The 26564-nt window shown below is 41.2% G+C and overlaps 3 protein-coding genes across 5 annotated transcripts; 1 reads left to right on the plus strand and 2 right to left on the minus strand.

Annotated features, from left to right (window-relative positions):
• Positions 1-7463: 7463 nt before the first annotated feature.
• LOC121975519 (cytoplasmic 60S subunit biogenesis factor REI1 homolog 2-like) lies at positions 7464-11528 on the minus strand. Its single transcript, XM_042527222.1, has 5 exons — positions 11288-11528; positions 10070-10651; positions 9811-9980; positions 8662-8880; positions 7464-7825 (listed from the first exon to the last, which is right to left on the minus strand). The coding sequence occupies exons 1-5, from the start codon at positions 11390-11392 to the stop codon at positions 7666-7668; spliced, it is 1236 nt and encodes a 411-aa protein (XP_042383156.1). The 5' UTR covers positions 11393-11528; the 3' UTR covers positions 7464-7665.
• A 156-nt stretch (positions 11529-11684) lies between these two features.
• On the plus strand, positions 11685-15114 carry LOC121975521 (RNA pseudouridine synthase 3, mitochondrial-like). Of its 2 annotated transcripts, none has more exons than XM_042527225.1 (9): positions 11685-12086; positions 12450-12518; positions 12640-12798; positions 12962-13009; positions 13096-13176; positions 13575-13691; positions 14001-14102; positions 14330-14488; positions 14692-15114. In XM_042527225.1, exons 1-9 carry the CDS (start codon positions 11751-11753, stop codon positions 15064-15066), a joined length of 1446 nt encoding a protein of 481 aa, XP_042383159.1. In that variant the 5' UTR covers positions 11685-11750; the 3' UTR covers positions 15067-15114. The 2 variants fall into 2 exon arrangements, with proteins under 2 accessions (XP_042383159.1, XP_042383160.1); XM_042527226.1 differs by having other exon boundaries at positions 12030-12086; positions 12629-12798.
• On the minus strand, positions 15079-20763 carry LOC121975520. Of its 2 annotated transcripts, XM_042527223.1 has the most exons (12): positions 20185-20763; positions 19863-19995; positions 19551-19628; positions 18573-18698; positions 18282-18473; positions 18050-18184; positions 17462-17943; positions 16916-17015; positions 16334-16393; positions 16170-16262; positions 15970-16089; positions 15079-15714 (listed from the first exon to the last, which is right to left on the minus strand). In XM_042527223.1, exons 1-12 carry the CDS (start codon positions 20256-20258, stop codon positions 15388-15390), a joined length of 1920 nt encoding a protein of 639 aa, XP_042383157.1. In that variant the 5' UTR covers positions 20259-20763; the 3' UTR covers positions 15079-15387. The 2 variants fall into 2 exon arrangements, with proteins under 2 accessions (XP_042383157.1, XP_042383158.1); XM_042527224.1 differs by lacking the exon at positions 20185-20763 and having other exon boundaries at positions 19759-19884.
• Positions 20764-26564: the final 5801 nt, after the last annotated feature.

Consider the following 26564-nt stretch of genomic DNA (forward strand, 5'->3'; position numbering starts at 1 on the left):
GCAGAGGCCTTTGAAAAGCTCAAGACAAACTTCGTCGAAGTTGTCATACAGAAGACCCCCGAGTCGAGAACCAGTCGGCGGACGAGCTAGCCAAGCTCGCCAGTTCGATATTGCCGGTCGTCATCCAGCAGCCAATCGAGCAAGTGTGCCTAGTGGCGCACATCGATCGGATGGAAGGCCTCACATTCCCAAGCGATTGGAGGACATCCATAATAGAATTTTTGCGATCGGAGGCTACGCCGTCAGATCGGGAGGAAGTCTAGCTATTGAGGAGGAGAGCCGGCCGGTTCACGCTCATCGGAGATCAACTTTACAAGAAAGCATTCTCCCGGCCGCTGTTAAAGTGCGTCAGCTCGGAGGACGCAGAGTACATTCTCCAAGAGGTACACCAAGGATCTTGCGGAGGTCATCCGGGCGACCGGTCTTTGGCTAGGAAAATCCTGCTGGCTGGATACTTCTGGCCAACTCTTCAGGAAGATGCCGCTCGGACCGTCGCTACCTGCCTTTCCTGTCAGAAGTTCCACAACTTCTCCTATAGGCCAACGGAGAAGATGAAGGTGTCTGCTGTGTCCTGCCCGTTCGACCAGTGGAGTATGGATATAGTTGGACCTTTCCCTATGACGACCGGGCAATGGAAGTTTTTATTGGTGGCGGTCGACTATTTCTCCAAGTGGGTTGAAGCTGAACCACTGGTCAAAATAACCGAGCATATGATCAAAAAGTTCATCTGGCAGCATATAATCTGTCGGTTCGGCATCCCTTGTCGGCTCATTTCGGATAACGGGCGACAATTCGTTGGTCAGGAGCTCGGAGAATGGTGCAAAGGATATGACATCGAACAACACTTCACTTTCGTGGCAACGGTCAAGCCGAAGTAGCCAATCGCGAGATCCTGCGAATACTTCAGGTTCGGCTTGATCACATGGGAGGAAGCTGGGTGGACGAGCTGCCGGGCGTATTATGGGCCATTCGCACAACCCTAAAGGAGGGAACGGGGGTAACACCGTTCCACTTGGTGTATGGAGGCGAGGCGGTCGTCCCAGTTGAGGTCGGAGTGGAGTCCGATCGGATCCAAAGCTATGATGGGGATAATGCCGAGCGAAGGCAGCTGGAGTTGGACCTGGTGGACGAAGCAAGAGCTAAAGCAGTCGTCCGACTGATGGCGTACAGGCAGAGAATGAAGCAAAATTACAACAGGCGTGTAATTACTAGAGCATTCCAGGTCGGTGATCTTGTATGGAAGAAGGTGAAGCCGGTCGGTGATGTGAGCAAGATGACAGCTCCCTGGGCGGGGCCCTTCAGAGTCGTCGAGAAGCTCCGATCGGGTGCATATTATCTGGAAGATGAGGACGGACGGCGGCTAGATCGACCATGGAGCGCAAACCACCTCCAGCCGTACCGTACTGGATAAAAGGTGCACCAGTGTAATTCATTTCATGTATGTTCCGTTCGTTTGTATCCTTTGGCTGCAGGATTGAAGATAAAGAAAAATTGCGAAGAGTCGGACCGACGACTATAAACCCCCGGCTTGAAGACCGTCGAACGGCGACGTTAAACTCCAGAGTCGGATCGACGATTATAAACCCCCCCGGCTTGAAAATCGTCGAGCGGCGACGTTAAACTCTAGAGTTGAACCGGCGACTATAAACCTCCCGGATTGAAGATCGTCGAGCGGCGACGTTAAACTCCAGAGTCGGACCGGCGACTATAAACCCCCCCGGCTTGAAGACCGTCGAGCGGCGACGTTAAACTCTAGAGTCGAACCGGCGACTATAAACCCCCCGGCTTGAAAACCGTCGAGCGGCGACGTTAAACTCTAGAGTCAGACCGGCGACTATAAACCCCCCGGTTTGAAGACCGTCGAGCGGCGACGTTAAACTCTAGAGTCGAACCGGCGACTATAAACCCCTCGGCTTGAAGACCGTCGAGCGACGACGTTAAACTTTAGAGTCGGACCGACGACTATAAACCCCCCGGCTTGAAGACCGTCGAGCGGTGACGTTAAACTCTAGAGTCGAACCGGCGACTATAAACCCCCCGACTTGAAGATCGTTGAGCGGCGACGTTGAACTCTAGAGTCGAACCGGCGACTATAAATCCCCCGGCATGAAGACCGTCGAGCGGCGACGTTAAACTCCAGAGTCGGACCGACGACTATAAACCCCCGGCTTGAAGACCGTCGAGCGGCGACGTTAAATCCAGAGTCGAACCGGCGACTATAAATCCCCCGGCATAAAGACCGTCGAGCGGCGACGTTAAACTCTAGAGTCGGACCGGCGACTATAAACCCCCCTCGAACGGGACAGCGTCGCGCAGATAGACTGAGGCCCAGCATCTAGGGCCGATGATCAGCAAGCCTTAATCCTAAGGCTTGACCGAGCGGAGTGAAGGTCGCTTGACCGAGCGGCGCAGTTGAGAAAGACACTAAAAAAAAACTAACGAAAGTTCCATACGGAATGAAGGTCGTTTGACCGAGCTAGAGAGTTAAGAAATTACATGCGAAAAAAAGGTCGAGCGACCGGTCGGCACAGTTGCAAGGAGTACTCAAACAAAAGGCTAACAGAGCAAAAGCTGACATTCCAGAGTTACATTTAAAAGTTCGTCGACTGGGGGCAAAGTTACAGATGCCATTCATTAAAATTAAGATTTAGCCGATCGGGATAGTTACAGAAAATACTTCATTCAAGGTAGTTGAAAGCATGTTTCGGGATGGTGGTGAGAAGCGTCGCATGCTCCGTAGCAGGGATGACCACATATTCGGGAAGCTGACCCTTGGACTTCAGATAGTCTGCCGTGGCGGTGATGGCCAACTCGAAGACAATGACCATCCGGTCGTAAACCTTCTCCACGAATTCCGCCGAGCGGATGTATTTTTGCCTCAAGGTGGTAACGCGGCCTGGCTCTGCTTCTTGGTACTCCTTGAAGGCAGCACGGGAAGCATCAAGAGCCTCCTGCAAGGCCTTCAAATCGTCCTTGAGTTTGGTCACCTCCTCCGAGCTGCCTTTCTGCTCTCCTTCTAGCAGCTCGGCCAGTTCTTTCACACGCTGCTCCAGAGCTCGGGCTTCCACATTCTTTTTATCTATATCAGCGATAGCGGTGTTCTTCCGAGTGGTGGCGAGCTCAATCTTGTGGTAATAAGTTTTGACCTGCTTGTCAAGCTGGTCCAGCATGTATACCTGGTCGACCGTCTTCTTCCGCTCGGCCTCTAACAGGTCCTTGGTTTTTGCGAGCTCCTTCTGCAGCTCAGCATAAGAGGGACCTCGAGAAGAAGACGGGCCGCCCGGACTCTTCAGTCTTTTCAGCTCCTCCTCCACCATTGTCAAGCGGTTGGCGACAGCAATGTTTTCCACCCATCTCTGACATACACAGGAATGTTAAAAAGCCGACCGGGAAGGCTACATAAAAGAGCAGAAATGAAGCTTACCCCTGTGGACTGCTACATGTGACTATCAGCCAGCTTGTCGAGCAGTATCATGGCCACACGGGCCCGGGCGTCCGCCCACATCTCAGCAAGAGGCCCCTTGATAGTGATCATATGTTCAGGAGCCGTCGACTGATCGGACTCGGCCATAAACGCCTCAGTGGGGAGGTGCAGGGTGACCCTAATAGTGCGGCGTCGGCCCGGAGTCGTGTGAGCAGACGCCGAGGGATCGGAGGCCGGGCTGGACATCGTGGATAGAATGCTCGAGCGGCGAACTCGGCGGGGTACAGGAGGAAGAGAGCTGACAGGCACCGCTTCGAGGGGGTTTGCAGGCGGATCCAGTTGGGAGGGGGTCCGGTTGGAGGAGAGCGCCTCGACCGATGGTGTTTTGCCGCGTTGAGATGCGGTGCCCGTCTGCTCGGACGCTTGCACTACGGAGGTGGCCGAACGGAGAGGCACCTCAACACGCCGTCTTTTCCTGTTGAGCGGGAGCTCGTCTTCCGGATCGGAGTCTTCCTCCCGAACGGTCGGTTCCTTGCTAGAAGTTGCACCGCCAGCCGCATCCACAGGTGAAGCCTGAGCGGCCGACTCCCCTGCATTTGTCTCGCTCTCACCCTCGTGAGAGCCGATCGGAGCAATGCCCAACTGCTCCATTTCCTTGGCCGTTGCTGCCTCGAGCGCGACCGCTTTTTTCTTCAAAATCCTGAACAGCACAGACTCCATTACGATGTTCGCTGCAAGGAAAGGAGAAGGAAATCAGTTAGAACTCAAGGCAAATGTACAAGTGAAGTTCTTACCAAAGCTGCTCGGGAGCGGAGTCCGGCTCGGACTCCAACCGAATATATACATCACTCCTTCAGGTAGGAGCTTGTTGATGTCGAGCTTCAGACCGGCTAGCAGATTCGCTGCTTGAAGATAGTCCGACCGGGTCTTAAACTTCTTCAGCTCTGGGGAGGTGGGCGGTCCGACCTGCCATTTGGTCCGGAAAGGAAGTCAACCGGGGATACGAAGAAAAAAGTAGTTCTCTTTCCAATGTTTGTTTGAAGAGGGCAGTTTATCAAAAAAGACCAAACCAGGCCGAGCCTGAAACAGATAAGTGCCCGGCTCGGACTGCTTGGGATAGTAGAAATAATAGAAGACTTCCGGGCAGAGGGGAATGTTGTGTATCTTAAATAATACCACAACTCCGCACAGAAGGTGAAAAGTGTTGGGAACCAACTGGGCGAGCGGAATGCCAAAAAAGTTACAAATTTCAACAATGAATGGGTGGAGAGGGAACTGCAGACCGGCTGTAAATTGGTCGCGGAAGAAACAAATAGCGCCGCGCGGCGGTTTGTGCGGCCGAGCGGAAGGTGAGGGTAAAATCAGTTCAAAATCAGAGGGGATATCAAAAGCGTTTATCAGGCTCTCGGCATCACGCCGATCGAACCGCGACTCTATGGTGGTATACTATGGGCCGAGAGCGAGGTCTGCGGGCTGAGAAGAGCTTGCCATTGCCGGAACAACGGAGGAGGCAGAAGTCGAAAGGAAAAGCAAAGGCGCGAGCGAGAAGATGAGTGAAACAGTAACCGAAAGACAAGAACGCGGCCAAGAACGACAACACGGGAACCAAAGAGGGAAAGGAAGAAGAACCTTACAGAAAAGATGATCGAAGGAAGAGGGCGAGGGGTTGCCGGTATGCTGGGGAACAAGGTCACCGGAGCGAGGAGCGTAGGGAAAGGCTTATGAGCACGCGAAGGCAAAGGTGCGGCGGAGGAAGGCGGCGAAAGCCTTATAAGGGTGGGCTCGATCAGCCCGAGCCGTCAGATGCAGGTCACATAACCCGAGGCTCGCATCCAACCGTCCATTTCAAATCAACGGTCGCCGCATCGGGCGTAAGGCGGCGATCGTACGATGACGTCACCAGCACCACGTGGCACTCAGTCAGAGGAGGACATTTAATGAGCCCCATCACGAGGTAGAACCCGCGTGCTCAACCATAATGACGGAGATTTGCACGCATTCCGAGAAGATCCCGCGGACATCATCACAAGCCGATTGACCAAACGGGGGTACACGCTCGGCCAAACTCATAGTCCAGTCAGTCGGGCTCGGCGCCTCCTTCGACTAGACTTGAGAGGGAGACATGTGATCCGGTGGTAAGAACGGGGGACCCTCGTTGACGGGAGGTCAACGACACGTGGAGGTCAACCCTAAGGTCGTGCCGAGCGGAGTGGCAGGTTAACCGAGCATTCGGCCGACCGGACATCCGGACAAGGGTCTCCCGGACCGGACGAAAGACAATCCAACCAGGGGTCGGGTTCCCGATGCTCAAGGAGAAAGAGTCTATGGGCCGGGCGGACAGGATGCTCGGCCGGCCACAGGGCAATAAGGCGCAATTCCATCCGAGCACATGAGTAGGGCTTCCCCGCCCGGGCCGAGGTATGCGCATTCCCGGAGGCCATGAGCACCGAGCGGCTGGTCCGCTCGGCCCGGGAGCAGGTAAGAGCGCTAGGAGACAAAAGGGACAGCTGATAACATCATCCTCGAGACGCCTGCCGCCAACAAACAGTATGGCTGGCGGCCGGAGCGGACGGAGTATCATACGGTGGAAGCTTCCACCGTCATATCAGGGATATGCTCGGACGATTGCGGAATGACGTCAGACATGCTTTTCTGACACAACCCTACTGAGGTATGTTTGGGAAAACGTGCACGCATTGAGAAGCATGTCCGCGCCTTCCCGGGGTCCTATATAAGGATCCCCAGACTTCGATGGAGGTATGCGATTCTCATCACTGTAGCCATAGTAGCGTTACTCTGCTTTCTCTTCTTCTTCGCTGCCTGACTTGAGCGTCGGAGGATCGTCGTCGGGAAATCCCTCCCGGTTCGGCTTCTTTGCAGGATTCATCGGAGGTCTACACCATCATCAGAGGACAGCGAAGAGCGTCATGTCCCTAACGTCCATCGACTCTACGCTCTGACAGGATCAGATATGTTTAGTATTTATTTCTTAGATGCCTAATAAAAATGTCCAAGATTGATAAAATTTATTGAAATTATTATATTATTACATAAAATAAAGTATCATGCAATAAAAACTATATTACACCTATAAGTTATAGTGACTTTGTAAATTCTTCTTGTTAATCTACAGTTATGTGTAAAATATATTAAATAACAATATTGATTTGTTGGATATAAAAATCTATTGTATTTCGATTATAATTTTTTTTATTATAATAATATAGCACTCTTAAAATTCTATTAGGTTTTATTATACTATTATCAATAATATATATTTTTAAAGTTTTATTATTTTTTTAAAAAAATTGTTGTTGCTTGATCCAATGATAAATTGTCAGATCTAAAAGTTTTCTGCCTATCAACAAGGTTTTAACCCTTTTGCTCTCGATAAAAATTGTCTAATATCTAACGTGATTAAAGACAAAATATTTAAAAGTTGTGTTTCGTATAATTGTATACACTACACTAGAGGACCATATCTCGTCTATTGAGTCTCATACACAATTCTGATATACAATTTAATATTTTTTGTAAACTAACCAATATATAGATACTTCTTATTAGGTAAATCAATATTTGCACCACATCATGTTTGCAGATCCAGTCAGCCCACTGGAACCTTTTTTTCAAAAACAAAAAAAACTCGAGTATCGAATTCTTGTAATCCGAGGTGGACAGCCTGACCTCGATGGACCACCAAATATATTTGGAAAGCAGATGGATTCAGACATGACAACATCACGAGTAATTCCAACACCACTCGCGTTTGTTATATCGGAATAAATTTAGCAAGGGCAAATAGATACTGACATAACAGTTCGACGAGTGATTCTAATACCACAAACATTTTATATACCGTACCATCGTGCCCTGGGAGTCCTTGAACATGCATATGAAGTGGTCAAGATTTTACCAAAAATGAAATAAAAAAGACCATACTGACATCTGAACTGAAATCTCCAATTAAAAACATTTCTAGCACAGAGAGAATGGTACATTAGGAAAAAAACAAGAAATAAAAAGCTTAGTTGCTGCATGATTCTACAAGGCCATGAAGAATCTATTTATGTTATACTGTGAAGCAAATATCAGAAAACCATTACAAAATAAGCATAGAGAACAAAATCTATCAAACAGGACCGTACAAATATGAAAAAGCACTTGATGCTAATTCTGCTCCAGTAAGGTCGTTTTCATTCTACTATAATAAATAGGCAAATAAAATTGCTCGCTCTGCTTTAATATGGCACATTCTTGGGGAGATTTCTAATGACATTACTCCTCATCCCAATCTTCGAGCGCATGGCTTCAACTCCACGACGGTTTACCTCCCTAATAACTTTCATCCTAACAATTGACTCCTTCGAATGTACTGTTGCCAAGCCCATGCTGCGATACCTGCAGTAAGGCCTTTTGTTAGGTTGTTTCTTATAGAAAACAGCTCTTTACTTTGCGAAAAACAACAGAATAAAGCTTCTTCGAAGATGAAGGAGTTAGAAAGCAATTTGCCTCACTTGGACTTTCACTTCAAGAATTCAATTGCAGATATGAACAACCAATATTCAGATAAAGGCATTCGAAAAAAGAAAAAAGAAAAAAGAAAAATAATAAGTCAGGGAGTCTTTAAAGAAAATAAAGAACTGAGGTGAGAAATGAAAATACTACAATGCAGAATCAGAGAAATTAATGGGAAATTAAAATAACAAGATTACTGGAGCATATGATCAACTGAGAAAGAAAATATAAAAACGGTGCAATGTCTAAAAGAACAGAAACAACACAATGCAACAACGTGTTTATAAATTCAATTGTTCAGGAAATTGAGGAATCTAGTTTAGGACAATATTTTTCCTAACGAGATCAAAGAAAATTCCAATATCTAATTAATGTAGCAATTCAAATCTTATTTTTATTATTGGATTCAAACAATTGATTATAGTGATATGTTACATAAAATTTAATGGCAGGATAAAATTGCTATAAAGCAACTTCAAATAGTTGGAACTTTATAGCATGCCAACAATCCAATAGAGTAAATAAATCAAAGCAAGTAAAAAGCATGAAATCAAAAGATAATAGTATCTTTTAAAATAACTTCAAAATATCATGAGAAAGACTCTCACACGTAATGGGATCAAAGATATTGGCAGGAAAATAAACCTTTTTACAGAACAATGTGGATTCAATCGACAATAAAATTTTAAATGCATACAAAGTAAAGAAGGTGTGAGTACCTTGTCGCTAAAGAAAGAGCCAATGCAATTTCACGTGTAGGGGATGGCCGTGGTTTTTGGCGATAGTATCGAAGAAATTCCCGAGATCCTAGAGTCCGGACAAGCACTCCAGTTTCTGTTTTTTGCTTTATGATGAGCTCAGCACCTCCACTTCCGAGTTCAACGCTATTTTCCATGTTTTCTACAGACATCAATTGATCACCATCTACATCCGCATAACTAAGGGAAAAAAGTACAAGATGTCAAATGTAGTAAATAAATCTCAATTAGAGCAAATTCAAATTAAATAGAATGTAAATCTACATTAGTATCAAAAAGATTACATTTTCTTCAATAAAAAACAGATTAAAAAACCAGTAGTGTTGACATAAGTTTCAAGATTGCTCAGATGGATGTGCATAGTTAATAGAAAAGAAAAAAAAAGAGGCAAACATAGTATTATACAAAAGAAATTAATTGTGACTAGATGATAAAATTTGAGAAAAAAGTTTAATACAGTACACACATGTTCAAAGAGTATCAAATTACCTATAAATATGATTTGAATATGAGATAGAGAGACCAATTTAATGAAAATTTTAGTTGATATAATTAAAAATGATTTTCAAGATACACTTACATAGAGTTCAACTGGAGCATAAGTTGCAACTGGCCATATTGTGACTAGCATGGCTGTTGTTGTAAATTCACACTAACATAGAGAAGAAATTTCCTCAATTATCCAAATATCAAAAAGATCAAATGAATACCTATCATGTTTAGGATATTTTCTGGTAATCATCCATCAGGTTTTGCATTTTTTTGCCAAGATCGCCATTAAGCTTAACATAATTTCTATATCAGTTATTTCTTTAGCTTCTGACAAACAAGTTTTCAGAATAGATCACAAGAGTAAGGTTACACATCCTCAATACTCCACTTCACATATTATTGATTCAAAGAGTCAAAAAGGTGAATATTGATTCCATGGTCCTATATAAATTGAGATTTGAGATCATGAGCAGTAATTGAGTAATTGAGTTGCAGATTGTAATCTTGGAACATGGATTTGCAGTAGTTTCAAACAATAGTTGACCCCAAACAGTTGGGACATGATGACATTAATGATTAAAAAAAAGAAGTTGACAATCAAGACACCCAGAATATAACCTGCTACTATAATCATAGAAATCTTCCAAATCCACATCCTCATCATCACCACCATCTCCATAACGCAATTTACAATGACCTTTAGCAATCATATGCTTCCTTACAGCTTCCAAGCTTTGAAAGGAAAAACATCTATCACTGCAGTACAAGCACGCAAAATCCCTCTTTACCTGCCAGAAAAAAAAATGAATGATTTTTTCCATAAGGAAAAATTTTAAGTCGATTTTGAAAACATATGAAAAGCAAGTGAAATTTCCACCTTAAGACCAACATATGTAAGAAGGCCCTCAGGATCCTCCAAATATTCAATATCAGGTATGAAGAAACCATGCTGCTTGTGCATATGAACCATACAACTTTCTATGCTCTCATACTTTTGATCACAAATAAAGCAACAAGAGGTATCCAATTCTTCATCAATGGCATCATCTTGCTCATCATCATCAGCAACTTTGCCATCCTCAACATGCAAAAATGACAAAGATTCGGAAGCCACAGCCATGTCATTAGGATTGACTTCTTCCCATTCATCTTCACTCTCATCATCATCCTCATTTTCTCCAATGACTTGAGCCATTCTAGTTGTCTTATTTAATGTTCGAGCAGCGTATGGTTTTACTGTTGTAATAACTGTAGCTGAAGGGCCCACGTTCTCTAATGTTTTCATAGCATGAGCTCGTGATTTAAGATGCTGAGCATGTGCCTTTGAACTTCTATAGTCCTTGCCACAAAGAGCACATCCATAGAGCATTGGTGTTGCACTCAGCTTGCTATTCTCTTCGGCAAGAGCGAACTGTCTAGCTTGGAATAACTCTTCTGTTACTCCTGGGACTCCTGCAACCTGCGACATTAGCACCAACTTTATTAAAAAAAATTGTGTGCGTCACAATGTTTAAGTTAAAACACCTTACTGTGGTTAATACTTCTATCGAACATTTGTGTGAAATTCTATTAGCAAGGTCACTTTCTGCCGGTTCAAAGTTAATCCTTTTGTATTATTCTTCATTTCGACCATGGGACAAAACAAAAAATGGGCAAAAGATAAAGATATATTTGAACTAAAGATTAACAAATAGCCATTTTACGTGATACACAACCAAAGCAAATTCCTCAATGAGGTTAAAAAAAACAAATTTGAGGCATTTCGTGAATCGTAGAAAGGATTCAGCAGTCTAACAAATCCAAAAAAAAATTTAAAACCCCCCTTTGTTCTGAACCAGACGTCTTATTTATATAAAAGAATTCAACAAGATTGAGAAAGCCAAAGATAAAGGAGAGGATAATGCAATACAAAATTTTCAACGATGCCCTTCCACGTTCAAAGGTAACTAGTCCACAACCCTAATCATTCAACAGACGAACGTATGGGAGAAGGGGAAACCCCTAATATATTAAGGGGTGAAAAAGTTTCGAACAACTCGAAGATCAGGAGAATAGCAAGCCGAACCCTAGAAGGCAAGTGATTAAAATCCATCACCTTTCTTTTGAGATTGTAACGGTGCCATTCGGACCGGTAATGGAGCTTCTGCTGCACCTCGTCGTCGAACTCCTTGTTGCAAGCGTTGCAAGTAAGCGCCGGCATGGCTCTTTCTCCCTTCGCCGCCGCCCAAACTCTCTGGAATTGCAGTCAGCGTTGTCGGAGAAACAAGCAAGCGAGAGACGGCCAAGAACCTCGATCCCCCGCGAGCCCTCTTTCATACAATAATTTGGGTCGAAAAGTCAAATATGGGTCGGGCCGTTCACTGAAACGTCCTTCCCATTTCTTTAATTTAAAAAATTGAGAAAATTTTATATTTTATTTGGATTTTAATCGGAGTTTGGCAATTTTCCCAACCCGAACCCGTTACGCTTATGGCTGATCGCAGTTGATCAACGGATACGATTTGTTCCAAAATCGCATCCATCGCGTAGCCGTCGGCCTTACTCTGCTCTCCGCCTCGATGCTTCGCCGGCGCCGGCTTCCGCTGCGGCGAGTCATCTTCGAGTCGGTCAGGTGGCTCTCGCGGGTGGCGCCTCCGGCTCCTGTGAAGGCGGAGCCAATAATCCGCGTCTCCAACAACATCGCTCGTCTCGGAGAGCCCAAAAGGGCCCCCAAGCCGCGGCAGCTTTTGTCCCTCCCTCCTTTCCCCTACTCCGGGACTGAACCGCTTCCCGGTCGGAAGAAAAGTGCGGGCTCCTGCGGGAAGCAACGCCGAGTTACCGCCATCAGCTGGGTCAAGCACTACTTCGCGGATATTGAGCAAGAAGCTATTCAAATGCATTTCAACAAGGGATTGGTAAACCAATACTTAGTTTGTGGAATAAAATATGTTCAATATTTTTGCCATCTTAGTCTACAGATTTCGAAGGGGGGAAAAATCTCACCTTTATTATTCGTAGATATTCATCTGTCATATTTGATCATCACTTGTGGTTGAGTGTGATCATTAAATTAACGCACCGATCTCATCATATCTCCAAAGATATGCGTGATTGTTCTGGCTACATTTCAATGTCCATGTTGCTTAATGTTCATATTCTTCAAGCTTTCTAATTTCTATATCAGCGATTCTCGTTTGATGTCACTGTATCTCCATAGTCGGAAACTGTGACTTAATTCGAGCAAGCAGCAGCAATGAGAGATCTCTAATTTTTGACAGGTGTATATTGAGAGTTCAAATCAGGATAATCAAGCTAAAGAAAATAATTTCACATGTAGTTTGGAAAAGGTATAGTCTACAGCACATGATCATTTTAAATGTACTCTTAATGATAAGCTTTAGTTTTTTTAGTATCATTAGTTTCTATTTATTGTGAATGAAGTAACTATCTTTTATAGTCTCCATGCAGATTAAGCATGATCATGTAATGGAATCAGGAGTAAGAATTCATCTTCCTGTATCAGTTGGAGAGACCAAGATTACAAAGAGATACAGTACTATTCCAACCGCAACTTTGAATCCAAATGCCGATGAGATAGAATACATGAAAAGACTCGTCATCCACAAGGCCAGTTTTTTATTTTTGTTTGTCCTTTCTTGCTAGAGCTTTTATTGGAGTCCTTGGTTTCGTTCTTAACATTTCTTGGCACACGTTATTCTTTATCTTCTCAAAATTTTGTACATCTATATTGTGTTTGGTAAACTTATTCTACAAGCTATGGAATTTTCAGGACTCGGCTATATTTGTGCTGAATAAACCCCCTAAAGTGCCTGTGAATGTATGATTTTTTATTAGTTCTTCAAGTATCTAAACAACATATACAGTTAGGGATTGGGGTTATCTTTCCTTTATGAATTTTTTTAGGGAAATTTACCAGTTCACAACAGTATGGATATCCTGGCAGCAGCGGCCTTATCTAATGGAAGTGATCAGGGTCCTAAGTTGGTAAGCTCTAGAACTATATTCATTTATCATCTTATTGTTTATATATGCTAGTCACATTGTACGTCTATCCTTGGAATAGGAAATGCCATCGAATCATATTGTGTTTTGAATCTCTTTCATATTGAGGCCTAAGGCACTCTAGTGAATTGAGCTGTATCATTTCATGTCAGTTAAAAATGTGAAATTGAAATGTATCTGGAACACTAGTAGAAAACATTTTTGTGCAAAAGAAAATTTGATGCATGGGGATGTTTTTGATCACACAATGATGCCATTACTAGTCATACTTGAATTGTTAAGTAGGAAAAGTGAATGGCAGAAGCTATGCTCTTAGAACGGTGATTGATGACATGCTTGTGCACCGATCCATTTTCATTATTCCTCTTTTGTAACCTTAGGTTCATCGACTTGACAGAGAGAGCAGTGGCTTGCTGTTAATGGGAAGGACTAAAGAAAGCTTCACTCGACTTCATTGGCTTTTCACAAATGTAAATCTAGCAAAGTCATCATCTGAGGTATGCACCAACTGCTGATAACCACAAATAGATTGAGCATATAAGTATTTTGTGAATGTCTCAGTGGAGTAATTGCAGGTATTCAAAGATAGGCTCTGCTTATGCAAGGTCTTTTTGGGATTGTGACATAAATTTAATTATGGAAGGAATCATCAGTTTTGTCACGAGGATATCCTTCTAAGAGATGTTCTTCTAACTATTTATTTAGTCATTTAATCTGTCTGAACATGTCGTGACAGTAACTTGTAGTGGAATGCTCAACAAATTTATCAGCAGCTCATGTGAATCTTATTCCTATTGGTCATATAGATCTGGAACAATGCTTGTGAGGCAACAACGCAAAGGTACTGGGCGTTGGTAATTGGTACTCCTAAAGAAAAGGAAGGTGTTATTTCAGCTCCTCTAACCAAGGTAGTTTCTTTACTTCTTAAATGATCAAGATCCCTAGAGGCAGAATTACTGCAGTGAAGTAGCTCACCTGTTTCTATTCCAATATTCTGTATTTTGCTCATATATGTTTGGATGCATCTTCATGTAGGGTACGGTAGAACTTATAATGTACTCATTGCATATTCCAAATGTACAATTATTCATTATTGTGGTTTTTTTACTCTGATTACAAGTGCTTCTTGCTGTAGGTAGTTCTAAATGATGGGAAAGGAGAAAGAGTAATTCTTGCTCATCCTTCAGGAATAGATGGCTCTCAAGAAGCTACAACTGAGTATCGGGTGATGGGACCTACGATAAATGGATGCTCTTGGATTGAGTTGTGCCCTCTTACAAGTCGCAAGCATCAGGTGAGATGAGCAAAGTACTCTTCCTCCATCAACAACCTCTCAATGATTCATCAGAAATTAGAGAAAAGAAATCCATTGAAGTTCATCTTTGGATTTTAAAAAGGATTCCACTTGTAGATCATAGAAAAGGAAACAAAGTTCTTAATTAGCAAATTGAATGCAAATTGCATAATAAATCATCAATCTTTTACTTTTCCTTGCAGCTAAGGGTTCACTGTGCTGAGGCACTTGGCACTCCCATCGTTGGAGATTACAAGTATGGTTGGTTTGTGCAGCAGCGATGGAAGCAAATGCCGCGGCAAGACTTCGAGCCATGTAGTGGAGAACCATACAAGCTCCGGAGGCCTGAAGGTTTGGCAGTCCAAAAGGGGAGTGTGCTATCTAAAGTGCCTCTGCTGCACCTACACTGCAGAGAAATGGTGATCCCTAACATTTCAAAGTTTCTTGGGAGCTCTGGTGAATGGCTTGATGAATCCAATGAATGGGCCGCGAGTCAGCCAGACCTTCTTCGGTTCGTGGCATCAATGCCTTCTCACATGAAAATTAGTTGGAATCTAATGTCATCATACTTAGTGTAGTGAATTTGTGTCTTGGAAAAAGTAACTTAAAAAATCACTTTGGTTCAATTATGTTTAATCTCAATATACAATTCTGACCAAACTAAAAGGCGACTCCTGTGCCCTTATGAGATCATACCATTTGAACAAGTACGAGTTTCCCTTGCACAAGCATGAACGCCTTCAAATTGGCTTATGCACGAGCTTTCTCTGCAGTTCCTACGACTATGAAAACAATCGATGGATCTTTCACTTCGTAAACATATTTACAGGCATTCAGATGCCCAAGAATAAAATCATAGATGAAGTCTTTGATAAAAAAGATGCCAATTCTCAACCTCATCAAGACTTCTTGCAAGTATTCTCCTCGGACAAGAATAGGTACCGAAACCTTGAATCATATGGTATGATACTAAAACTCCGCACGCCGAGCAACCTTTGTTTCCGTTGTGATGTGGACTCTCGGACAATGGCTATTTGGTCAGGTGATAGATGACGGCAAATCCAATCGACCAACAAAGAGTCCTCAACGATGCCCTTGGTATAAGAGTGCAGCAATTTTGGCACTAACAGTTTTCCCTTATCGCTAATACCTATTGATGCTCGAATATAATCCAGCATGGAGTTGTGAAGATCTTGTTGAATGTTATCGGCTTTGAAGACTCTTATCTGCATTAACACAAACACATACTCATTTTGAAATAAGAGCAATCAAGTACGTACTTGCTTTAGATGAAAAGAGGTTAGTCTAAAAACAATTCCAGTAACAAGTGACTATTGATTCAAATAGATCTTCATATTACAGATGTGAGCTTGAGAACGTTAAATATATTCAGTTCGCTATCATCAGACAAATTAGTGGATCAATCTTACTAATTCTTGGAAAACATTCCTAAACAAGGTAAAAATGATTAAGAAACTCACCGCGGGAGAGGAGTACATTCCACAACTAAGGGCAAACAATAACATCGGTTCATGACTGTCGATGCAATAACTTTTTTGCTCCTCGTAAGTCTTGAACTTGTGAAGAGCCAATACCAAACTCTGAAAGAAGATAATCACTTGGTAAAGTTGAGCAAGAAATACAGCGATAAGCATTGTAAATTTGGTGGACGTTGACATACGAGCTGTGGCCTATGCCCCAGAGGTTTCATCTTCAGGATGACAAATTCAATCTCAGCTGCACTGATCGACTGCCCGCCGATTATATAAGATGCCTAAAGAACCAAATCTATGTCATGATATAGACGAGGATTAAAGATGGTACAAAATCCATGAATATAGAGACCTTCTGCATTAGAGAAAATAGTTTGATGTCGCTTTTAGGAACTCCATATGCTAAATAGGCCTGCAGTTTACAAAAATGCATCCAAAGAAATACACAAATTATATCTAAAGCAACATGATATCAACCACAAAACAAAGCAAGATGTTTGAGGCACTAATGTAAATTACAAAGTCTTAAAATGAACACTTCAAGTTGGTTCTTACTTAAGATTGTAGGGAAGTTTTGGTAAACCTCTATTTTAATTTGCTTCATTTCCTAGTTTGTCTTTATTTGCTAGTCAGAAGGAATAAGAACTTGCAACCAAACGGATTTACAAGAATAACATTCAAAGTTGTTATATTCACACTGACAAAATCAAACAGTCTTCATATGTGCCTTAGAAAATTGCCTGCTATTCCTAGGAGAAGCAAAAAAATTCTGTAACCTTCTGAACATTTATGTGCAGAAGCTACAGATTGTTATTTGCTTTCTGTCTTCTGCTGTGAAATAATTTTAACTCGACTGGGTAGTGAAAGTACAATCTTCAGAACAAACTGGTATTCTAGTAAATCGTCGATTTGTTACTAGTAACTAGAAACTTACATGCATTATCAAGGCATTGTACACATTAATCCAGAAGGCAAGCCTGTCATTGCCATTCAAGTTGGCTGGATTTACTTTTGCCAATTGCTCCACAAGAGATCTGAAAAATGGAGAGAATATTAAAAAAAAAGCCATCTTTAACATACTTCAAAGAATTCAAAGGAGAAAAATTCATCTAAGTGACCTCAAATAGTTAGAACTAACATGGCCTAATGGAATCAAAAGCGAAAAGCATAGATGTGGGCTAGCACCAAATCTAAGGACAATATCCATAAGTAAAAATAAGAAAAGCAGCTAAATGCAATGGGCAATCTTAAGAATATATGTTCACTTGAGAAATACGCCTACAACCAATCCTTTTAACTATTAAGGTTTAAGAGATTCAGAAGCCATTCTCTGTAGTTTCAATAGATAAGATTCTACATGCGGAGAAACAGATATCAGATTAGTTAGGATAGGATTCGTTTAGAGTACAAGAAAATTTCAACATGAAATAAGTCATGCATGCATGTTTATTGATCAAAACCGTGGGATATCCTTCCATACCTGTAAACTTTTAAAGCCTCAGCAGCATATTCTAGTTGTGCCTTGCCCACAGACATCCAAGATACCTCCATCGCCATGCTATAGCATCCAATATTCCTCCATTTTATCTTGCCATTAACTCCATAAGGATCAAATCTGTCCACTTCCACTATCTCATTACTTAGACGTGTGTCAGTTGAAACATTCTGGGAAGACGAGGTTATAAAGGATGAATCGGAAGAAGCCATCAAAGGAGATGGCTGACTGACTGGTGAAGGTTGGTAAGGCAAACACTCTGAAGAAGATGCCTTTGAAGAGGTGTCTGATGGTTCGGAAAGACAAAGAAAGATATCTCTCATGCATCTCACCATTTCTTCTGAGAGCTTGTTTGGATTGTTCCATAGGTTTGTCCTCACAGAGTCTTTCAATTCCACTGCATCAGACTGCTGAAGACAAGCAACCAATCTTTTCCCTTCTTCAACCTCATTAGACGATCGTAATAACTGAAGCAGAAAAGGAAAATTTTGGGGTGTTATTGACTATAAAACTTGATCATCGTTTTCAGTTTACTAAATTATGAAAAGTGCTAGTATGGGTATAAACTGAAACCTCTTCTTCCGGGAATTCATCCAGTGATTTGTTTGCCATAGCTAACTCTGAATCCCGATCTGATGATCGATCTTGTTGCAATGAGCTAGAAATTTGACTTAACCCAAATTTGGAAGCCCGCAAAGAAGATATGTGCTAGCAAAGTCAGGGAGAAATATAAGAAAACTAAAGTGGATCAAATAGGAGAGATGATAAAAATGAAAAAAAAAAAAACACACACAAACATTTCTACCTCTTCCCACATACTACTGTAAGATTTGGATGGTTGCTCTGGCAATACTGATGGCAAACATCCAAGATGGTGCTCAGCAAGGTGGCGTTCATTCCTTTCTTGACAAAGTTGAAGTTGCAAAGAAGCCAACTCCTCTTCAAGCTTTGCAACTGTTCTCTCTAATGCTGCTACAGTATCAAGAAGGTCCTGGGCCTACATAGTTGTTCATGATCAAAGAGGTTGTGGTTGGCTATTGCTGAACTTCTGAATCAAAATCAACATAGAAATATTTATTAAAAATATGAAATATACTTTATCAGGCAGCTTCAAAGGGGAGTCTAACAGAGGCCCGAGAGTGTGTGCATTATCAGTTATCGCATTTGCCAGAACTATATGCAGATCAATCTCTTCCTTGAGCTGCTGCTGCAACCTTCTAACCTGTAAAGTGATTTTGGAGTTCATTTGCCTACAGTATATACAGCACCAACAAAGACTTAAAAAGGGAAGTCTCATGGAGTGTTGAAAATAGAAAACCATTTAGATCTTACATTGCTGATCTTCTACCAACTACTGTATATACAGAATTAGTAATCAAAATTCCCATTTTCAAGCTAGTGGAATTGTGCCCATTGTTAACAAAACAAATGGTTGTGAACAAGTTGACTTTTCCTAAATCACATAGCAAACATAAATACACAACATTCAGTAACCAAGCAGAGAGAAGGATGACCGAGCACGTAGAGTAGCTACATTTCATATCCAAACTAACATGTTCTATCCCTGAACTAAGCCACAAAAGATGGAATAGCCTCGTGTATATCCATGAATCTTGGCTACGTGAATCTTATCCCACCATTACATTATATGTAGAACTACCATGCTAATAACATCTTGACCTTGCCAATAGAGTTTTCTTTGGTCTTAATCTATTCCTGATCACCCATTGAATAGCCTCCATTCTTAATATAAACAACATAAAGAATAATGAATTACAAATATATAACTATAGTCTTCTATGACCAAAATACCAGAGGAGAAATGTCAATCAGATTCGATGCAATCAGTCAAACAAAGAATTCGTTAATTGTGACTCTGATGGTCGGATATTCTCAGTTCAGTCCTGAAAATGCCAAACAACCAATTTTCCAAAATTATTCATCATGTAAACTGAACCGAATTCAGACTATGTGCCATAGAGGACAGTTCAATCGCATAGAAACACAGAAGGAACTAGTTAAGCAGAGATTTTTGGCTGGAAAAGATGGAGGGCAATCAAGCTGGTAAACTTACTTCCTCTTCGAGCTGAGATCTGTAGTTGCACATTTTGTGGCGCCTCCCTTCCATTGTGCCATCATAACTCTTGCTAGCCTGACAATTATCGGAAAATTGAAAACTCAAATTTAGGTTAGTATCAAACAAAGAGCAAGCAACATCAGATAATGGTGAAATTTTTTTCCTCATTGTTCAAATTATTTCCTTAGTCCAGAATTAGACAAACCTAACACCAAATGCATCAGGAGTTCTTTGTCAGTTCTTCTAAACATGCTCTGCAAGTTTTGGTAATGAGGCAAAAGAAGTCGAACAAGCACAAGACTCACTCACATCTAGACCAGAACAGCTCGGAGTGCCATCACCGGAGGAACACGAAGACGGATCCGAGCGTGAGCGCCGACACCGTGGTTCCTCACTGCGATTCTTCCCCACCTTGTGCATCACCTTCTGCAGCGATCTTCCCCTGGTCACGGAAACCCATAATTCGCCATCAAATGAAACGGATCGAAGATTTCTTTTCTTTTCTTTTTTTGACTTGCTATTTCCACGCAAAAAGAATAAATTTTGATTTATTCCTGCTACCAGAACCAGACAAGGGCAAGGAACCAAACCAAACTCAAAAGGGGGAAGAGATCGATCAAACGAGGCTTACAGATTCGCCGGAAGCATGACGCCATGGGAGGAATACATCTCGTTGGCCAAAGCTTCCGCTTTCAGGCACAGCATATCTCTCTATCCCCTCCTCCCGCCGTTATTTCTACTCTCCCCCCATGAATCCACGGTCAAGGGGGATTAAAATAACAACAAAGGGATTCTCTTCTTCCCAAAAAAAGAAGAAAAAAATGCTGTCTTTGGAGTTCGTGGGCGCAACTCACACTCCGCTGTTCAGTATTAAGGGAGTCGGAAATGGAAGGGGGCGGAGGAATACCGGAATGGCAAAGCAGGAGCGCAAAAAGTGTAGTAAATGGCCAACTGCAAACTCCAAAGAAGACGACAACCCGCCGAGTAAATAATATATGACGCGGGAGGGGATCCAAATGCTACCTGCTGATGACATTGAAGAGGAGACACCAGCATGCACGAGATGGGTCAAAATCTATAAAAGAACAATTTTTTCCTTCCCTTTTTGTCAATGGATAATATGATTTTAACACACTCTCTCAACTGAATTACTCAAAAGAAAAATCTTGCTTTGTGAATTCCATTTGCAGATCTTCAGCCAAAGAGAAGACTTTTGGACCAGTTGATTCTGATAGTGAGTAATGAACAACAGACAACAATAAATGAAGAGAAGACTTTCGGATAATTTACCATGCACCTGACATTCACTTGCAATCAAATACCTACTCATTATCTAAACATTAAGCTGATAAATCAGATGTCACAGTAGATAATAAGATGTGCCAACAAAAATAGAGAAGAGATCCATTATGATTTCTTGCTGATTTTAAAAAGGGCAGTCATCATGACCAGATTATATAATACCAGATGCAGGACCATCACAATCCCCATCCCCACTACAGGGACAGCAAAACAAACAGTTACAAATAAATTTAATAAACAATGACAAGCATATGCTTGATGGATTGTATTGGCTATTTCAGATTTAAATGAATAGAACACATAATTACTCATCGATTATCCTATCTGAGCTCAATTATTAACTGTAACTGAGAATCAAGAACAGGGTTGGTGGCCTTGAGATTTGTACCGCATTAAATGAAGAAATCATAAAACACTGCAATAGCAATTGGTTGGTCTGCAATAACAACATTAATGTGATCGCATTCATGTCACTTTGTTGGATGGCAAGATAGAAATGCATGAATGTACGTACGTATGGTCCCTGCTTTGACATTATTTTAGAGGCAAAAAGAGGACTTCTCAGTTTCGTCTCATTCAACTTTTGTTTAACTCAAAGGCTTCACTGCCTTCTTCTTCTTCTTGCTGTGTGGAGAATTGTCAGAATGCATGCAAAAATTTCACTCTTTTGATCTTCCATGTACTGTTCAGAAGCAAACGTCCAGATCGAACTCTTGCTGGTGAAGAGCTTTGAATTTGAACCTCACATTCCATCATCAACTTGATAAATGTTAGATAGTTATCAAATCCCACACATTGATGGCCAGTCTTTATGAATTAATCGTCGGCCGACAAGATTTGCTCTAGACTAGATTGAACGACTATGAATAGAAGTCCCCACAGGCTTCTTGATGGCAATAATAAGGTTCAATTTGTGTCAAAATCAGCCACAACCCAAGTAGGAACCTTGCATGTTCCAATAATTGACTTGACGATGTGAGAATTATGGTCAAACTCTGTCTGCGTTGTTCCTTCATATGCTTCCACCTTTTTCCCTAACAAAAAAGAAGAAAAAAGTTGCCTTTAAACATGGTGTTTACTTTCATCCTCAATAACTTTTTCCAATCCATGCAAACACTGGATGTGGATGGTGAAAGACTCGCAGGAAGACAATGACACTTCGAGAGCAAGGATAAACAAGCAAACAGTGGTCCTAATTCTCATCACAAAAGGGAATTTTTTTTTAAAAAAAATCATGGCATAATTAGTTATTTCAATTCCAATTGGCAGGCAGAGATCTGCTCAAACTCTCTGCTAAGGTCAACTAACTGCATCTATTGTTAATTATCTAGATTAAATAATGCATTTAAGACACCAATCAACCATGTGGAGAAGAATTGAAGAAAACAAGGGCGTGGTCCACTATTGAACTCTTTCCAGTTCATTCTCCAAAGTAAAAAAAGACAACAAAGATTATAGTTTTTTTTAAGGTTATAATTTGCATACTGATTGTTGTATGCCGTGCCACCAAGGAAAAACTGAAAGGGACATTCGTTGCCATCTGCACTTGGTGTCTTCTTTTATCTGGACCCAGTCTTTTGAGTGTAGTTTTAAACATGGAATTCATTAAGCCAACTGCTATCAGCAGAGAGCATTTACGTCAGTCACGATACAATCGATTTTCATTAGTTAAACCACGTTTCAGTTTTCAAACTCTAGAAGAACACGATGGTTTCAAGAAATATAAAATGGCCAGCTCTAATTAAGAATAACTGCTCAGATAGAGTAGTTTAACAACTCCTGTCTGTGGCTTTTGAGTTATCAAACGTCTGTGCAATTCGGTTGGATCAAAAAAGATAACTGCACTTGCTTTTCAAGTTTTTCAAAGAGAAGCTTGATTTGAATTCGTATAGGGATATTTTTTTTTAACGGTCGGCTTTTAAATATACATAAGTTATTTCGAATTTACTCGATAGACGACAGACGAAGCAGGAGACGTCTCCCTGATACAGAAAATTGAAAATGGATTCAACCGAAATGACTAATTATTGAAAACAAAGCACTTTTACAAGTAAATGTCAAAATAATGGAGAATCATTTATTTTAGTAAAAACAATGGAAGGGAAACATTTATGATTCATCAATGCTAATTACAAGTTTATATGCTTGGAGTAAAAGGTGATATAATTTATCCTAAATGACATAGTATGGTCTGCCTCATAGTAAAATACAAACACTTAACTTACAGAGATATTTTATTTTAATACAATGATCTTTTATATGGTAAAGGTTAGACATCATATATATATATATATATATATATTATTTTTTTTATATATTCTGTACCTCACTTTCATGCATGCATTATGCTATTGAGTGGGTTGAGATGTCCGAAAGTGATCCGAGTGCCCCGAATGAGTCAGAGTCAGGGTGCTCGAATCACTTCCAGTACACTGACTCTTAGTCGTATAGTGGAGGTGCGCACGGGGTGATGTCTAACATATTAAAACTCTATATATATAATTATGATGCACTAAGCAACACGCTTATGTGGCGTTGCCAGTTCAATTTCTTTACATTATTAAATTTCTTTTATTCTCTCTCCTCTTCCGCCCTCTATTCAAAACACGTGGCTTGGTTTTTAATCTCTCGACTTTCCCAAATCTAAATTTCCCTTGCTCTCACTCCTTCCTTCACCACCGTCTTCCGTCACTCTCGCTCCTGCCGGTAAGCAAAGAAAAGGAGAGGCAAGCTAAGCACAACTTACAGTCACATTCTTGTTCTCGAGTTGATTAGAAGCTCTCCAAACTGCCACCGTAAATAAAGACGACACTACACTTTTCTTAGCACCCCTTTCTATTCTCGGTTTTTAATCTCTCAACTTTCCCAAATCTCATTCTCACTCCTTCCTTCGCTGTTGTCTTCTGTCACTCTTGCTCCTACCGTCAAGCAAAGCAAAGGTAATCTAAGCATAACTCACAACCACATGCTTGTTCTCGAGCTGACTAGAAGCTCCCCAAACTGTCATCGCAAACAAAGTCGATGCTACACGTTGCTTAGCACCCCCTCTCTGTTCTCGATCGTAAGTCTTTCCACTCCACTATTTATTTTTCAACATTGTACAATATTTTTTATTAAGATTTATACTACAATGTACAAGCCCTAGCTGCTACAACATGTAGCAGCTAACTGTCTAAGAAGCTGCTACAACATGTAGCAGCTATTTGGACAGTTAGCTGCCACAACGTACAAGCCTAACTGCTATAACAAATGTAGATTCGCTACATTAACGACCCCCTAGTGCCGGCCCCACGGATATGGAGGGAGGTTCATGTAGGTACACATGCGTCAGGCGCATGGTGGGGTAAACCCTAGATCGTCAGTTCCTGAGAATCGACCCCTGACCATTACGCCAGAAATATCATGCATGTTAGAGTGTATACTGAAAGCCTAAGCTTTTGTAAACATTTATTTTGAATAAAGAATCACATTTGGTCAAATTATCTACATTTGTTTGTAGTTGTTCAATTAATTTATATTGTAGATAACATAGTATGTGGTGTCACATACAGAAGATGATGTTATCAGTACCTTATAAATTATAAACAGTAGCTCACGACCAAAATGGAAAGGAACAAACCATTGGAAGGTCGTAGTGTAATTAGGAATTAGTTTATCTTAACTATATAATTACACTAGTACACTTAGAGTGTATTGAGTAGGGTCATTAGAGGTCGTTTCTTTTATACTGACTTTATAAAGGAACAAATACCTCAGTTATTATGCAAGTGTGTGCTCTTAATCCTAATATAATAACAAGCACATATATTTGATATTTATTTCTTTAATTTATCAATGGGTGAGATTTAGTTCGATAAATCAATAAGCCCGATAAGTTGGGAAATGATATCACTTATAGTGTGTGTTGTTGATTATAGAAGGAAACTGTGTCCTAGTGATCTAGGTTGATAATGTCCCCAAGAAGAGCTCATAAGGATTGTCATGTTAAACCCTGCAGGTGGACTTAGTCCGACATGACGATAAGGTTGAGTGGTACTATTCTTGGACTAAGATATTAATTAAATGAGTTGTCAGTAACTCACTTAATTAGTGGACATTCGACATCTTAAACACAGGGAGACTAACACACTCATAATAAGAAGGAGCCCAAAAATGTAATTTGGGATTGGTGCGGTAGTTCAATAATAGTTCTCTAGTGGAATGAATTATTATTGATAAAATTAAGTTGTGTGTTCGGGGCGAACACGGGATGCTTAATTTTATCGGGAGACCAAAACCAATTCCTCCTCTCGGTCTCTATCGTAGCCTCTTATTTATAGAGTACTATACCCACCTATACCCACCTTCATACCCATGGTGTAGGGGCCGGCCAAGCTAGCTTGTGGATCAAGCTAGGGTCGGCCAAGCCTTGGTCCATGGGTGGCCGGCCCTAGCTTGAACCCAAGCTAAGGTGGCCGGCCCTATTAAATTAAAAAAGAATTTTAATTTTAAAATTTTCTTATGTGAAAGATATAATTTATTGGAGAGATTAAAAATTAAAATATCTCTTTTATAAGGTTCTACAAAAGATTAAAGAAAGAGATTAAATCTCTTTCCTTATTTGTAGATTGGAAAGATATTTTATTTTTCTCCTTTGTAAATTATTCACATGTTGAAAAATTAAAATTATAGAGATTTCTTATTATCAACCATGAAGGGATTTTAAAAGGAAATTTTATTTTTTAAAATTTCCGAAGACAAATAAGGAATTTTTAATTGTTGATTGAAAATTACCTTGTTTGCTCTCCATGAGGTGGCCGACCATGATATAATTAATTAGGAAATTTTATTTAATTTTTCTTAATTAATTCATGTCAAGGAAAGTTAAGGAAATTTTATTGTAATTAAATTTCTTTATTTGCCAAAGCTAAGGATTATAAAAGAGGGGATTTTGGGAGCCTTCAAGGGGAACAACCTCTATTATTTTCTCCCTCTTTTCTTTCTTGGTGTGGCCGGCCACTTCCCTTTCTCTTCTCTCCATCCTTTGTGGCCAAAACCTTCTTCCCTCTTGGAGATCAAGTGGTGGCCGGATTCTAGCTTGGAGAAGAAGGAGAGAAAGCTTGCATCCCTTGGAGCATTGGTGGTGTTTTCTCTTCATCCTTGGAGGTGCTCTTGTTTTGGCCGAACCTTGCAAGGAGGAGAAGAAGGTGCTTTGGTGGTTTCTCATCTCGGAAGATCGTTGCCCACACAACGTCCGAGGTTAGAAGAGGAATACGGTAGAAGACCTAGAGGTTTTTGTTTGCAAAAGAAAATGTATACTAGTATTTAATTTCCGCATCATACTAGTTTTATTCCTTTGTAAAAATACTAAATACAAGAGGCATGCGATTCTAGTATTTCGAATTTGTTTTCGATGTTGTATTCTTTTGTTTTTCTTTTCCTTGTGATTTGATTGTTCTTTTTGGTTGACCTAAAGTTATTTAAGGAAATTAAATATTATCTTTCCTTAAAAGGTTTTGTCTAGGCGGTGGTGGTTGTTCCCATATCCAAGAAGGCCATGTGCCTCGCCATGCAGTCCTGGAAGCCAATTTTGGAAATTAATATTTAATGGAATTAATAACCTAGGTGATTTGGATCGAACGTGTTAAGTTCCGCAGGAGATCCAAGTCTAAACCTAAAAGAACAAATAGATTAAACTTTGGATCAAACGTGTTAAGTTCCGCAGGCGAT

The sequence above is a fragment of the Zingiber officinale genome, chromosome 4B, assembly GCF_018446385.1.
Source record: "Zingiber officinale cultivar Zhangliang chromosome 4B, Zo_v1.1, whole genome shotgun sequence".
Classification (NCBI taxonomy): Eukaryota; Viridiplantae; Streptophyta; class Magnoliopsida; order Zingiberales; family Zingiberaceae; genus Zingiber; species Zingiber officinale.